Consider the following 12,067-nt stretch of genomic DNA (forward strand, 5'->3'; position numbering starts at 1 on the left):
CAACAACAACAACAACAACAACAACAACAACAAACAACAACAACAACAACAACAACAACAACAACAACAACAACAACAACAACAACAACAACTGCCAAGCCATTGATGATGACGACGAAGAAGACACAAAGGCACACCAGCGTTTGCACGCTCGACGTGACTGGCGAGGGCGAAACTTTACCAATGGATGTGGAGCAGGTTTGTCAGTGGCTGACTGATGTGCGAGAGTATGACAAGGCCCACAAAGCACACAAGTCATGGCCACCGTTCGTGCCAGCAGACGCCACTGTTCTCTTGAAACAGGCAGAGGCTTTGCTTGCACATGGGACAGATCCAAAGTTGCGCCAAAGAGACGCGATCACCTTCTTGGATGCAGCAACTGTCACGTTCGAATTTGCATTGTCGATCGTGACGAGCACAGAGAGCAGCCTTCGCAAGTATGGCATCAGTGACCTCACTGACGTTCCCGCCATCGAAGGTATTATTCAGTCTGCGCTGGGATTATTTCGGGTCAACTGGAGTGGAGAAACACTGAAGGATTCTGCCGTACTTCTTCTCTTCGCGGCTCAGCTACTACGGCTCTCCTTCGCGCAACCTTACAAACGCCTTTTGCGAGGCAAACAAGAAGAGCTGGCGCGTGAAATTGTTCAAGCCGTGCTTCCAAGTTTCCTGGAATTGGCGCAGGACATCGAGCCAGGCACGAATGACGCCCACCTCAACGCCATCACCCGCCCTTTCAAGCTCAACAAATCTCATGTTCAGCCGATGCTCTTTGCTTGCCTGCTGGAGGTGCTGACCCTACTCCTCATTGACCCAAAGTCGGACGACTCTTTGCATGGGCCCACAATGGCTGAGCTGCTTGAAACGACACGGTGCAGCAACGACGTTGACATGGCACTGAAATGCATCGTGGGCACGCGCGAGGTCTTGAGTGTGATCGAGCCGTGTCTATGGCATGACGAAAAGCCGGCACGACAGGAGCGGTGCGTGCGGTTTCTGTCAGCGCTGTTCGCCGACTGGAGCCCAGACGAAGCTGATCACCTGGCCACAATCAGCGAGCCACTCATTCCGGGGATCCTTGCTTGTGTGGCCAGTCGCAATGAGCGGCTTGTCCATGCTGCCGCCGTGTGCCTCAAGCACCTCGTGTTTCGAATGCCGCGCATTCAGCAGCATGTGTTGCAGCATGATGCTCCACGGGTGCTCGCGCAGGCAATTTCCGACCCCTGCGAATCTGCTAAAGTTGGTTGTACAATCGCCCTCCTGCACGCTCTGATCAACTGTGTTTTTGATATGGACAGTCACACATGGGTTGACACCATCACTGAGTCAATCTGCTCTGTGACACAGCACTGCTCCAAGACCCGCGACCTGCTGAGGGTGGCAGCAATCGCTACAGTATCAATCGAGTGGGTGAGCCGGCAGTTGGCAGACAACCCATCTGAACGTGCACATGCGTCTCAACAGGAACACGTGCGGTACAGCCTCTGCTGCCTCATCAGCGCCCTAAGCAATCGCGTGTTCAAACCTTTGGCTGATGACAGACGACAGCACTACGATATTCGGCGCAACAGGAATGCACTCTGGCCCATGAGTCTGATCCCTGATGCCGACACCTTTGCAGCACGCGTCTTTGCCGCTGTCAGTGTCACTCAGGAGTCGCTGGATGCTTGGACAGGCATGTACTGGCTGGGTGAGCCGAGCGATGGCACTGTTCCGAGTACTCTCCTGCACCGCCTGTGCCAGTGTGGCCTGGAGCCGATGCACGTGCAGCGCCTCCTTCGCGACGGCGTCCACGCTCATCTGCCATTGGAGAAAGAAGCAGCAACAGTAGAGTTTGTTGTTGCTGAGCTGCTGGTTTATGTGCAGCAGTTGGCGGAGACTCACATTCCCACCATGGAGATTGTGATGCACACCAGAGGCGCCATGGGCTGGGCTCTTCGGCGCCGGTTCTGGCAGTGGTTGCAGAAGTGGCAGAAAGATGAGGATGCATTGTTGGGTGGAATGGCTGCTGTATCATACCCAACCCTGGAGGAAGCGCGTAGCTGGCTGCAAGAGTTCGTGAGTGTTTCTGCTAGTGTGCCTTTCAACACTCCAACAGCGGACTGCCAGAACCCCGGGGTGTATGAGAAGCTGAAGACGGCAGTGGACACGCGCACGCAGCAGGAGCTGTCTTTGACTCTTGGAACGCAGCTGAAACAAGAGCGCGAGGTGGTTGTGGCCTTATCTCATCGCAGGCTGCCACATAGTCGCACGGGAAACAAGGTGCTGTTAACAGCAGGCAAGGCAACGCCACCTGCAGGCATGACGCGGTGGTACCATGGGTGCGCGGGATTCCAAGCGCTGCAGATCCTGCAGCACGGCACGGTCAGCAAGGGCACGACTGCACACGCGCATGACCTCGGCTTATCTCCCAGCTTCTACTTGCATGAGCAGTTTTCGTGCGCAGCCCAGCAGGCCGAAGCACGTGCTCAAAGCGGAAAGGGGGTTGGTTTGCTGGAGCGGTCCCCTGCCGTGCTGGTGTTTGATATTCCAGAGGATGAGCTCAGGCAGTTCAACTTCTTGATTGTGGACAACAAGCAGCAGTCAAAGTGCTGTCTCTTTGCATCCCACAACGCCGAAAGCATTTTACAGAATCTTGCTGATAGTGACGATGATGTGGATGCCCTGCGTGATCATGTGCGGCAGATGGCCAATGAAGTATGGCGCATGAGGACAAGGATTTCAATTGTGCGTGGCGAGGACAGCGGCGACGACGATGGTGATGACGACGACGATGATGATGTCGACGACGACGATGATGAGGATGGTGGTGCAAACCCATATCGTTCACGCCTGACGCACAGTTGCGACATCACCAAAGATGAATTGGAGCAGTTTGGTTCTGGCGGCCGTGATGACCTGAAGCGGCAGCTTGAGCGAGTGACGAGATGGCTCGCACACTCTTTGGACGAATTTGACTGGGTGTTCTCGCACGCGAGCAAGACCCCCCACCGCCGGCTGGATAAGATTGCGCTCCGAGAGGAGTGGGGGCGTGGACAGACAGACACATGGGCGGCAAAGTATCTTGAAGGTCCCAGAAAGCGAAACACAGCAGTCGGTCAGCTTGCTGTGAAGAGCAAGAAACGTGTGCTTGACTTCATTTCACATCACCTGACCGCCGTCCTCGTATTTGCTGATGATTTAGCGGTTAAGAGCATCGAAGATGTGGAACGAAGGCAGGCTGAGGGATGGCAACATAAGGAAAAGAAGCGAGCTAACGCGGTTCGGAAGATGATCGAGAGGCAAAATGCAGAACTGAAGCAACAGCGTCGGGAGGAAATGGCGAAGAAACGTGAAGAGTGCTCGGAGAAGCAACAGGCAGCGCAGCCAAGGCCATCTGCGGTCGATGCACAGAAAGAGAAGCGGGAGAGTGTTAAGACGGAGGCGGATGCACAAGAATGGGTGCAGGTGGAAGTGGTACGCCGTGGGAAAGCGAAAGCACAAGCTGAGCCAAGAAAGAACGCCAAGAAGAAGGCAGAGAAGAAGAACAAGAACCAGAAAAAGAAACAAAGCAAGGCCGCCGCGGAAGACCAGTCAAACGACACCAACCAGCCACGACGCACAAAGAAGAAGGTCATTTGTCGCTGGTAGTGCTCAAAGTGCAGCTTTGTTTTCCTTGGGGTTGTGGGCCTTATGTTTGTCCAAGTGCTCAGGCGCCCACCTTTGCACCATCATGTTTGTTGTTGTTCTTGGTGGCGGTGTTGGCGGTGGTCGTGACTCCCATCTGTGTCGTCTCCAGCCTTGTTGTTTGTTTGACTCTGGTGCGTGTGTGCATGTTCTGTTGGAGCGTTGTGTCGTGTCTTGGATTTTCCCCTCAAGCTTCCCTCCGTTTTCCCACTTGCACAAGGCGTGTGATGCGACTTCTTACCGTGCTCCGTCCATCCCTTTTCCCCCTTCAATTCAACTTTTTCATTTCACATAAACCCAATGAACCCATTCCATGAACAACTGGCGCATCCAAAGCACGACTGTATGAACAAGAGCAAGGAGAAGAGCGCATGCCCTCTGTACGTTTCTAATTTTAACTGCGCGTCCCACACACCATGCTTCTTCCGTCTCTTCCGTCTCTCTCTCTCTCTCTCACTCTCTCTCACTCACACACACTCTCTCTCTCTCCAACACACACACACACGCACACTTAGACTTAGAAGACGGTTTGCAGCCACTGTGTCGTCTGGTCGGCGGGTGCGCGGCAGATTGGGCAGCGCGTGTTGTTGCTGGCGTTGAACCAGTCTGTGATGCATTCGCGATGAAACGCGCGGTGTCCGCACGGCAGCGTGTAGCCCGTCACCTCCGCAGTGAACTCCTCCTGGCAGATGATGCATTCTGTCGCCTCAAACACCTGCTCCGTGTACTCGGATGCGTCTGTTTCCGGCATCTCAAAGCGCGGCTGCCGCTGCTGTCGTCGCTGCTGCTCAAACGCGCCCGCGCCAGCGCCAGCAGCAGCGCCCTGTGCATTGCGCTCTCGCTGCATCTCCAGCCACTGGTTGTGGGCCTGCCGTCGCTCTGCCAGGTCGTGCTCCCAGACGACGATGGAGCCCACCACCCACGCCACGAGGACCACCAGCACGAGGTTGAAGAAGGCAGGGGCCAGGTACGCAGTCGTGTATAGCACCATGATGGGGACAGCAATGGTCTTGCGGCGCATGCGGCGGTGCAGGCGCGTGACGGAGACGGCCGAGCAGCCAATGTAGAACACCCACGCAAACGACGCCATACGGAACAGGTCTGCTGAACTTGCCGAGCCAACCATGATCTGGCGCCACGCTGACAGCTCGCGTAGGGTGCGGGACAGCAACGGTTGCAGAGAGGCGTATGCATCCACAATGTACACACGTGTGGCAGCAATGCCGGCCCACGCCACCTCCGCCATATGCCACAACGTGTCCGTTGCCATTTGTGGTTTCAACCCCAACTTGTGAACCTGCACATGTGCAAGCGTATGTGGCATGCGTTGCGTGTGTGCGTGTATTGCGCGCGTGTGTTGTGTTTCGTGAGAATGGCCGTGAACATTGCCACAACAACGGTAACAGCTTCATGTACACCCGATCAGGCAAGCGAGTACAGAAAACAAACCAAGAAACACACACACACATCACACACCAACCAAACAAACAAACAAACAACATAAGGAGCGAGCACACAACCAACCAACCAACCAACCAACCAAACCAACCAACCAACCAACCAACCAACCAACCAACCAAACAAACAAACAAACATCCATACAAACAACCAAGCATACAAACATACAAACAACCAACCAACCAAACAAACAAACAAGCGTACCTGGTATGCACCGGCGATGACAACAGCGGCCGAGAGCATGGCCACGAGCGGATTGCGCCAGATGAGCGAAAACTGCCGCGCCCCAGCACGAGCGACGGCGCGGAGGGTGGTGGTGACGCTGACCCAGATGTTGAAGACGACACCAACGAGCATCACCCACACGCGGTGAACGGCGCCAAACACGAAGCGCAGCAGCCGGTTGAGGTTGAACAGGGCAGCGACAGCAGCATGGATGGCGAGGGTCGTCAGCCCAAAGTCAACGTAGTCAAACAGCGTCATGCCAAACGCGTGCACACGCCTGCTCCTCAGCGCCGTGCCCGCCATAATCACGGTGCAGCACGTGCTTGCCCACCCGGAGAGGAGGAAGGCAGCGTCGGAGAGCTGCAGGTCGCGGGCAGCGAAGAGCGGGCGGAAAAACAGGACGGTCACCGCTGCGCTGGCCAGGAACTGCAGCAGCGGTGTTGCACCTCGCACAGCCGATCGCAGCTTCATTGCCACCTGCACAACTGCGCGCACCACAACCCGCACAACCACCTTGAGTGCCCGCACCAGCTCGTGGACAAGCGCCCTCACCACCTTGCCCACCGCCCGCGCAACCGCTGTCAACACGTTGGCCACCTTGCGAGCGACGGTGACCACAACCCTCGTCACTGCGCGCAGCACCCTCGCCACCACACGGCCAACGCGTGTTGCGACGCGTGCGGTGATGTCGGCACCAGCAACGGCGGCTCGCTTGAGCGCGCGGCCGGCAGGGGCAAGGGCGCGCTTGATGCGTCTGCCAACCGGCCAGCTGACCGTGGCGTCGTAGCAGAAGAAGGCGAGGACAAAGTTGGTGTAGACAAGCGGGAGGGTGTCGAAGGTGGGATGGGCCATGAGCACGCGCACACTGCTGTGGATCAGGCCAGCACCAGCACCCATCCAAAGGCACGTCGACTCCAGCTCTGGGTGTGTATGTGAGGTTGGATGTGGAGGTTGGGTGTTGGGGGGGGGAGGAGTTGGAGAAGTGAGCAAGGGGCGTGGGCAAGGGGCGTGGGCAAGGGGAAAGCAGAGCGAGGGCAGCACGCGTATGCACACATGCGCGCGTGGAGACACACAAATAGGCAGCAGAGACACACACAGATACAGACGCAAACACACACACACACACACACACACACACACACACACACACACACACACACACACACACACACACACACACACACACACACACACGCACACACACGCACACTCGCTCACTCACACGCACCCAAAACATGACCACTCACGGCGAAATCTGCGCATGGTGAGGACGGTGCCGACGGAGATGCCCGTGGCAACGGCGACGGTGATGGCCAACGCAACAGCCACGCCCACGATGGTGGCGTCATCGGCCGCGCGTTTATCCACGAGCGCCGTGCCGGCCCACTCCAAAAGGCAAAACGCGGTGACGCGCACTGCCATCTTGCCTGCAGGCACGATGGAGCGGACGGTAAAGTGGAAGGGGAGCCACACATAGCGCAGGGCGCGGGGCGCATAGCGCTGTGTGTTGATGACAACAAACCACGCGGCAACGGCGGAAAGGACGGCACAGGCCATGATGATGAGGAACATCCAGATGTCGACGAGCCAGAAACGGAGCGAGAGGAGGGGCGCATCGAGGAAGGTGAACCCCCAGCGGATGCTGGCGTGACACGCATACAACAGCGACCCGTTCACGGTGACCTAAATACAAGGGAGTGGAGTGAGATGAGGGTGAGAAGTGGGCACTCCATAATGGAATAAGCACGCAAAGGGGCAAATGCGCGGCGCACAATGGGCATGACGTGGGGCATCACGGGCACAAGATACACAAGTAAACACAAGTAAAAACACAAGTTAACAACACAAGTAAACATAAGTAAAAACACGCACACACACACACACACACACACACACACACACACACACACGCATCAGCAAATGACTGACCATGAAGAGGAGGGCGGCGACGCTGTCTGCCAGCTCGATAATCAACGGGTGGCGGTGCAGTCGCGTAAACTCAAGCAGCGACACAGTGATGATGGGGAGCACGTGCAACAGAAACCCACGTTGGTTCACGTCCTGCATTGGTGGGTGAGTGGGCAAGAGTCAGTTGTAAATGCAACATGCACACGACACACCAGACGCAGAAGGACGAAAGACAGCGTGAATGCCACTTCCTTCCAACACACACACACACACACGTCGAAACACACACAGACAGACAGACAGACACAGACACACACACACACATACACACACGTCGAAACACACACAGACAGACACACACACACACAGAAACACACACACACACACACACACACACACACACACACACACACACACACACACACACACACACGCACGCACAAGTACGCAAGACGCACCAGGGATGCACCGACGATGCAGGTGCACGCGAGGTGAAGGCCGGCGATGACGCGAACCATGCCCGGACCCACGTGCTTCTGCCATTCCAAACTCCACCACTGGCGGGCGGCGCCTTGCACAGAGAACGCCAGCAGCGCCAGCGCAAAGCTGAGCAGCCGAAACGGAAACGCGGCAGCAACGTGGGTGACGGCTGCTGTGGTCGCTTCAGCAGTGTCTGCGGCCACAGCACTGTTGGCAAGCGCGTGGCTGCAATAGCCTGCAAAGGTGGCCCACAGCTTGGCAAGGATCAGCGAGGTTGCGGGGATGGACAAATACAAGACCGTATTTGATAGCAGGGACAAGCTGGCGCCCGTCAGCACAGTGGACAGCGACAGCAGCAGCACCACTGCAGGCCAATAAATGCAGCCAAAGACAGCACACAAGGGAGTGAGAATGAAATGAAAGACACTGGTTGTTGTGGTCGGTGTGTGTGTATGGGGGGGGGGGGATGGTACAAGTATGCACACAGTAGAGGCACGTGAACGGCTCAAGGCACGAGTCAACAGGCCGGATGATGGCGTGCTTCAACTGCACCTCGAAAGGGGCTTGGCGCAGACGAGGGGGGTGCCAGCAAGTCCGCCATGGCGTCGCTGAGCAAAATCAGCGAGAAGCCCTGCAGCAGCACGCCAGCCGTCTTTCGCTTGTGCGTGTTGATCCATTGCAGCGCAGGGCGCCCTGAATATGCGTGTGTGTGTGCGTGCGTGTGTGCGTGTGCGTGCGTGTGCGTGTGTGCGCACGCGTGTGTGTGTGTGTGTGTGTGTGTGTGTGTGCATGCGTGCGTGCGTGTGTGCATGCGTGCGTGCGTGTGTGCATGCGTGTGCGTGCGTGTGCGTGTGTGCGCACGCGTGTGTGTGCATTTGTGAGTGTGACAGGGAGACCCTTTGTGTATGTGTGTGTGTATTACCATCTCGATGCACGAGTTGGGGACATCGAGATCAGGGCGAAGCAAGAGCACCCACCCATATCAGGGCAAGCAACACACAGCACAGGCATCACAGCACAATGAGGCACGCACGCATCGCACCGATGGGGCTGTTGAGGAGCATGGAGGTGAGGCCGATGATGCCGACGATGAACGCTGGCAGCACGAGCCAGTACATGTCGTGCATGAAGGTGCCCGGCTCAAAGTGGATGGGGGAGATGGAGAAGGCTTTGGAGAGGTACGTGGCTCGCGGCGTGTGCGCCGGCGATGTGAAGAAGAAGCTGGCTGCCTCCGTGAACGGCGTGACAGCCACATCCCACAGCGTGCCGTTGGTGCTGGCTGAAGTGGGCAGCAGGCCAAGCCCTTGCGTGAACAGCTCAGTCGGTGACAGCGCGTGCAGCATCGACGTGGAGTGGCACCAATCCCATAATCTTGCTGCGGGCTCCACCACCTGATAGACCACCGCTGTTGTGATGGCAGCGCCAATCCACCAGCGCCATCCGCTGTCAAGCACCGCGCTGAACGTCTCCGCTGCCATCGTCGATCCCGAAGATGGACGGACACCACCACCGCCTGTTGCTGCAGCCAGTCAGTGAAGCAAGAAGCAAAAAGCAAGAAGCAAGAAGAAGAGAGAAAGAGGCAGGAAAAAGAGGACAGCTGCAACAGCAACAAAACAAACACCGCCCACCATCACAAGAAGCACGCACAATGGACAGCAGTGGTGATGGTGATGGTGGTGGCGACCGGAGGGTGCTCGGTCGACGGGCTGTCTCGCAGCCCGCACTGACGCCATCGCCAGCGTCAACGTCAGGGTCAGCCAGCGAGCCCAACAACAAGACCACAGGCACAAAGAATAGTCGAAAGAAGAAAGGCGCACAGCGCTCGGCTTCGAGTTCGCAGCTGGGATCATCCTCCTCATCCTCCTCATCATCATCGCTGGCGCGGGCTCTCCGAACAGTGGACACGTCCGGCCTTGAGGTGTGTGTGCATGTGTGTGTGCATGTGTGTGTGCATGTGTGTGTGTGCATGTGTGTGTGTGTGCATGTGTGTGCATGTGTGTGCATGTGCGTTCATTACTGTGCGCGTGTTCATGTGCGTTCATTCCTGTGTGTGTGTGCGCGCGTGTGCGCGTTCGTTCCTGTGTGTGTGTGCGCGCGTGTGCGCGTTCGTTCCTGTGTACGTGTGTTCATGTGTGTTCATTACTGTGTGCGCGGTTCTCACCCCTCTGCATCTCCCTCCAAGCTCCTCTCACTCTCTCGTCTCACCCCCCTCTGTCCCTCCTCTCCTTCCTACCCACCTTCTCCGAACTCACATGTGCAATGCAGTTGACGGAGAGCGTTGCAGAAGGCGAGCATGCGCAGCTGCAGATCGACTTGGAGGTGGAGGACGATTGCCTACAGCAGATGAGGGCGCGCGACGATGTGGCGGAGAACCCCCTCTCCGAGTTCTGGATGCGCGTGTGCCTGCGCGTCAAAGGATATGACGTGCCGCGGGCCGCCGCCAGCCTGAACGCCTACGCCGCGTGGCGGGACGACTACGAAATCAACCAGCGCCCGCTGCACACGGACGAACAACTGCTGGCGCTTGTGCGACACGGCGTAGTGGAGGCGCCCTGCTTTCTGGACCGCATCGGTCATCGCGTGCTCATGATCCGCATGGCCAGGGCAGACCCGTCGCGGTGGACGCCACAGGACGCCGTGCGCTGCGTGCACGTGGCCGTGGAGTACGCCTTCCTGCGGTATCCGCTTGCCCACCGCTGCGGACTCGCCTTCATGATCGACATGCGAAACATCTCCACCAGCAACATGGACATCCGCGTGCCGCACGCACTGCTCGGAGCGCTGTCCAACAACCTGCCGCTGCGCTTTGGCGCCGTGTATCTGATCAACCCGCCCCTCTTCATGCGCGTTGCCCTGAACTTGGTCAAGGTGTTCCTGAAGCGAAAGCTACAGCGCCGCATCCACATTGTCAAGGGGGATGTGTGCGACGACGACGGCATTCTCAAGTACTTTGACCGCCGCCAGCTCCCCGTGGACATGAACGGCGCGTGCGTGTACGATCACGACGCGTACTGCAGCCTGGTGGAGGCGATACATACGCACTACCCGACACCGGAGCGGTTTCTCAAGGTGTCGTCGTTCAACCGCCACCCGCCGCCAACCACGTTCCAGGGTGGCGGTGGGGATGATCGTGGTGATGGTGCTTGGGATGATGGGGATGATCGTGGTGATGCTGGCGGGGACGGTAGTGATGAGGAGACACAGCGTGATGCACCGAGCAGCGGAGACGAGAGGGGAGAAATAACACATGCAAGCAACGACCAGCGAGACCAGCAACAACAAGAGAAGCAGCAGGGCAGTGATGCAGCAGAAGGAGATGAGGAAGGGGTGCAGTGCATCCAACAACACGTCGCCCAAACGCCGCTATCACACACGCAACACCAACACACCCTCGTGTGACGCTGAAGTTTGTTTGTGTATGTGTGTGTGTGTGTGTGTGATAGAAGCTGTGTGTGTGTGTGTGTGATAGAAGCCGTGTGTGTGTGTGTGTGATAGAAGCTGTGTCTGTGTCTGTGTGTGTGTCATAGAAGCTGTGTCTGTGTATGCCTTAACGTATGAATGTGCAGTTGTGCCCTTCCAATGTAGCTCCCTTTATTGTTCCACCAGCAATGCCCAATCAAAGCCAAGCAATCACATTACACTGCGAGCAATCCCAATCCAGTACAAGCCTCGTGTCACTATCAACTTCACGTCAAACACACTGACCGCAGACCTCACAAGCAATACCAACCGCACACACCCCACCCCAAACATGTGCCCCCAACCAAACACACTCGACGCTTGCTCCGAGCGCTATGCATTGTGCTCGATGGTTGCATTGAACGACCGCTGTTGGAAATTTGTTGTGGATCAGACGGACAAGGGTGTGAGAACAAGTGGTGCGTGTGTGAGAGTTAATGTGTGAGTGCATGTGGTGTGCGAGTGTGTTGGTGTGTTGATGTGTGAGTGCCTGTGGTGTGCGAGCATGTGCAAGTGGGTTTCTGCGCAGGTGGTTCACGGCACGCTGCATTTATGTCAGCACCACCTTGTACATGCTGTCAGCAACCGCTGGGTGCGGGCTGTACGATGTCGGTGGCGGCGCATCAGACACACGCACGCGAAACCGCTCTCGCTCATGATCAGCAAGGCGTCCCCCTGGCATGTGTGTGTGTGTGTGTGTGTGTGTGTGTGTGTGTGTGTGTGTGTGTGCGCGTGTGTGTGTGCGTGTGTTCGCGTGTGTGTAAAGGCGTGAGCGGTAAAGGAAACGGTTGTTGGACTCAGTTGCGTTGGTCATGCCCCTCAGTTTGTCTGTCAGTCTCTGTCCTCCCCTCGCACTCACTCTCCCCCCCCA

At 57.1% G+C, this 12,067-nt stretch overlaps 4 protein-coding genes across 4 annotated transcripts in view; 2 read left to right on the plus strand and 2 right to left on the minus strand.

The window, feature by feature from the left end:
* Positions 1 to 57: 57 nt before the first annotated feature.
* PTSG_04911 (uncharacterized protein) lies at positions 58 to 3,975 on the plus strand. The gene has a single exon (XM_004994171.1). The coding sequence runs from the start codon at positions 106 to 108 to the stop codon at positions 3,628 to 3,630; it is 3,525 nt and encodes a 1,174-aa protein (XP_004994228.1). The 5' UTR covers positions 58 to 105; the 3' UTR covers positions 3,631 to 3,975.
* On the minus strand, positions 3,947 to 9,320 carry PTSG_04912 (uncharacterized protein). The gene is made up of 7 exons (XM_004994172.1): positions 8,780 to 9,320; positions 8,290 to 8,430; positions 7,716 to 8,101; positions 7,279 to 7,410; positions 6,597 to 7,032; positions 5,329 to 6,269; positions 3,947 to 4,963 (listed from the first exon to the last, which is right to left on the minus strand). The coding sequence occupies exons 1-7, from the start codon at positions 9,213 to 9,215 to the stop codon at positions 4,184 to 4,186; spliced, it is 3,252 nt and encodes a 1,083-aa protein (XP_004994229.1). The 5' UTR covers positions 9,216 to 9,320; the 3' UTR covers positions 3,947 to 4,183.
* PTSG_04913 (uncharacterized protein) lies at positions 9,302 to 11,208 on the plus strand. The gene is made up of 2 exons (XM_004994173.1): positions 9,302 to 9,655; positions 10,003 to 11,208. Exons 1-2 carry the CDS (start codon positions 9,386 to 9,388, stop codon positions 11,134 to 11,136), a joined length of 1,404 nt encoding a protein of 467 aa, XP_004994230.1. The 5' UTR covers positions 9,302 to 9,385; the 3' UTR covers positions 11,137 to 11,208.
* Positions 11,209 to 11,312: 104 nt separating this feature from the next.
* PTSG_04914 (uncharacterized protein) overlaps positions 11,313 to 12,067 on the minus strand; it is a gene marked incomplete at its 5' end in the record, with an annotated part of 3,490 nt that continues 2,735 nt past the window's right edge. Inside the window, 2 exons of the mRNA XM_004994174.1 lie at positions 11,313 to 11,565; positions 11,762 to 11,871. Of these exons, the coding sequence (XP_004994231.1) occupies positions 11,530 to 11,565; positions 11,762 to 11,871 (146 nt within the window). The 3' untranslated portion in view covers positions 11,313 to 11,529. The remainder of the gene's footprint in view (positions 11,566 to 11,761; positions 11,872 to 12,067) is intronic.

Source organism: Salpingoeca rosetta, assembly GCF_000188695.1.
Source record: "Salpingoeca rosetta unplaced genomic scaffold supercont1.11, whole genome shotgun sequence".
In the NCBI taxonomy this organism is placed as follows: domain Eukaryota; class Choanoflagellata; order Craspedida; family Salpingoecidae; genus Salpingoeca; species Salpingoeca rosetta.

Coding starts and splice junctions, on each gene's coding strand:
- PTSG_04911 (XM_004994171.1), top strand. CDS start 106: ATGATGACGACGAAGAAGACACAAAGGCACACCAGCGTTTGCACGCTC.
- PTSG_04912 (XM_004994172.1), bottom strand. CDS start 9,215: ATGGCAGCGGAGACGTTCAGCGCGGTGCTTGACAGCGGATGGCGCTGG. Junction 7,033..7,278: donor TCGCCGCCCTCCTCTTCATG/GTCAGTCATTTG, acceptor CCTTGTATTTAG/GTCACCGTGAACGGGTCGCT. Junction 4,964..5,328: donor TCATCGCCGGTGCATACCAG/GTACGCTTGTTT, acceptor GCACATGTGCAG/GTTCACAAGTTGGGGTTGAA.
- PTSG_04913 (XM_004994173.1), top strand. CDS start 9,386: ATGGACAGCAGTGGTGATGGTGATGGTGGTGGCGACCGGAGGGTGCTC. Junction 9,656..10,002: donor TGGACACGTCCGGCCTTGAG/GTGTGTGTGCAT, acceptor TGTGCAATGCAG/TTGACGGAGAGCGTTGCAGA.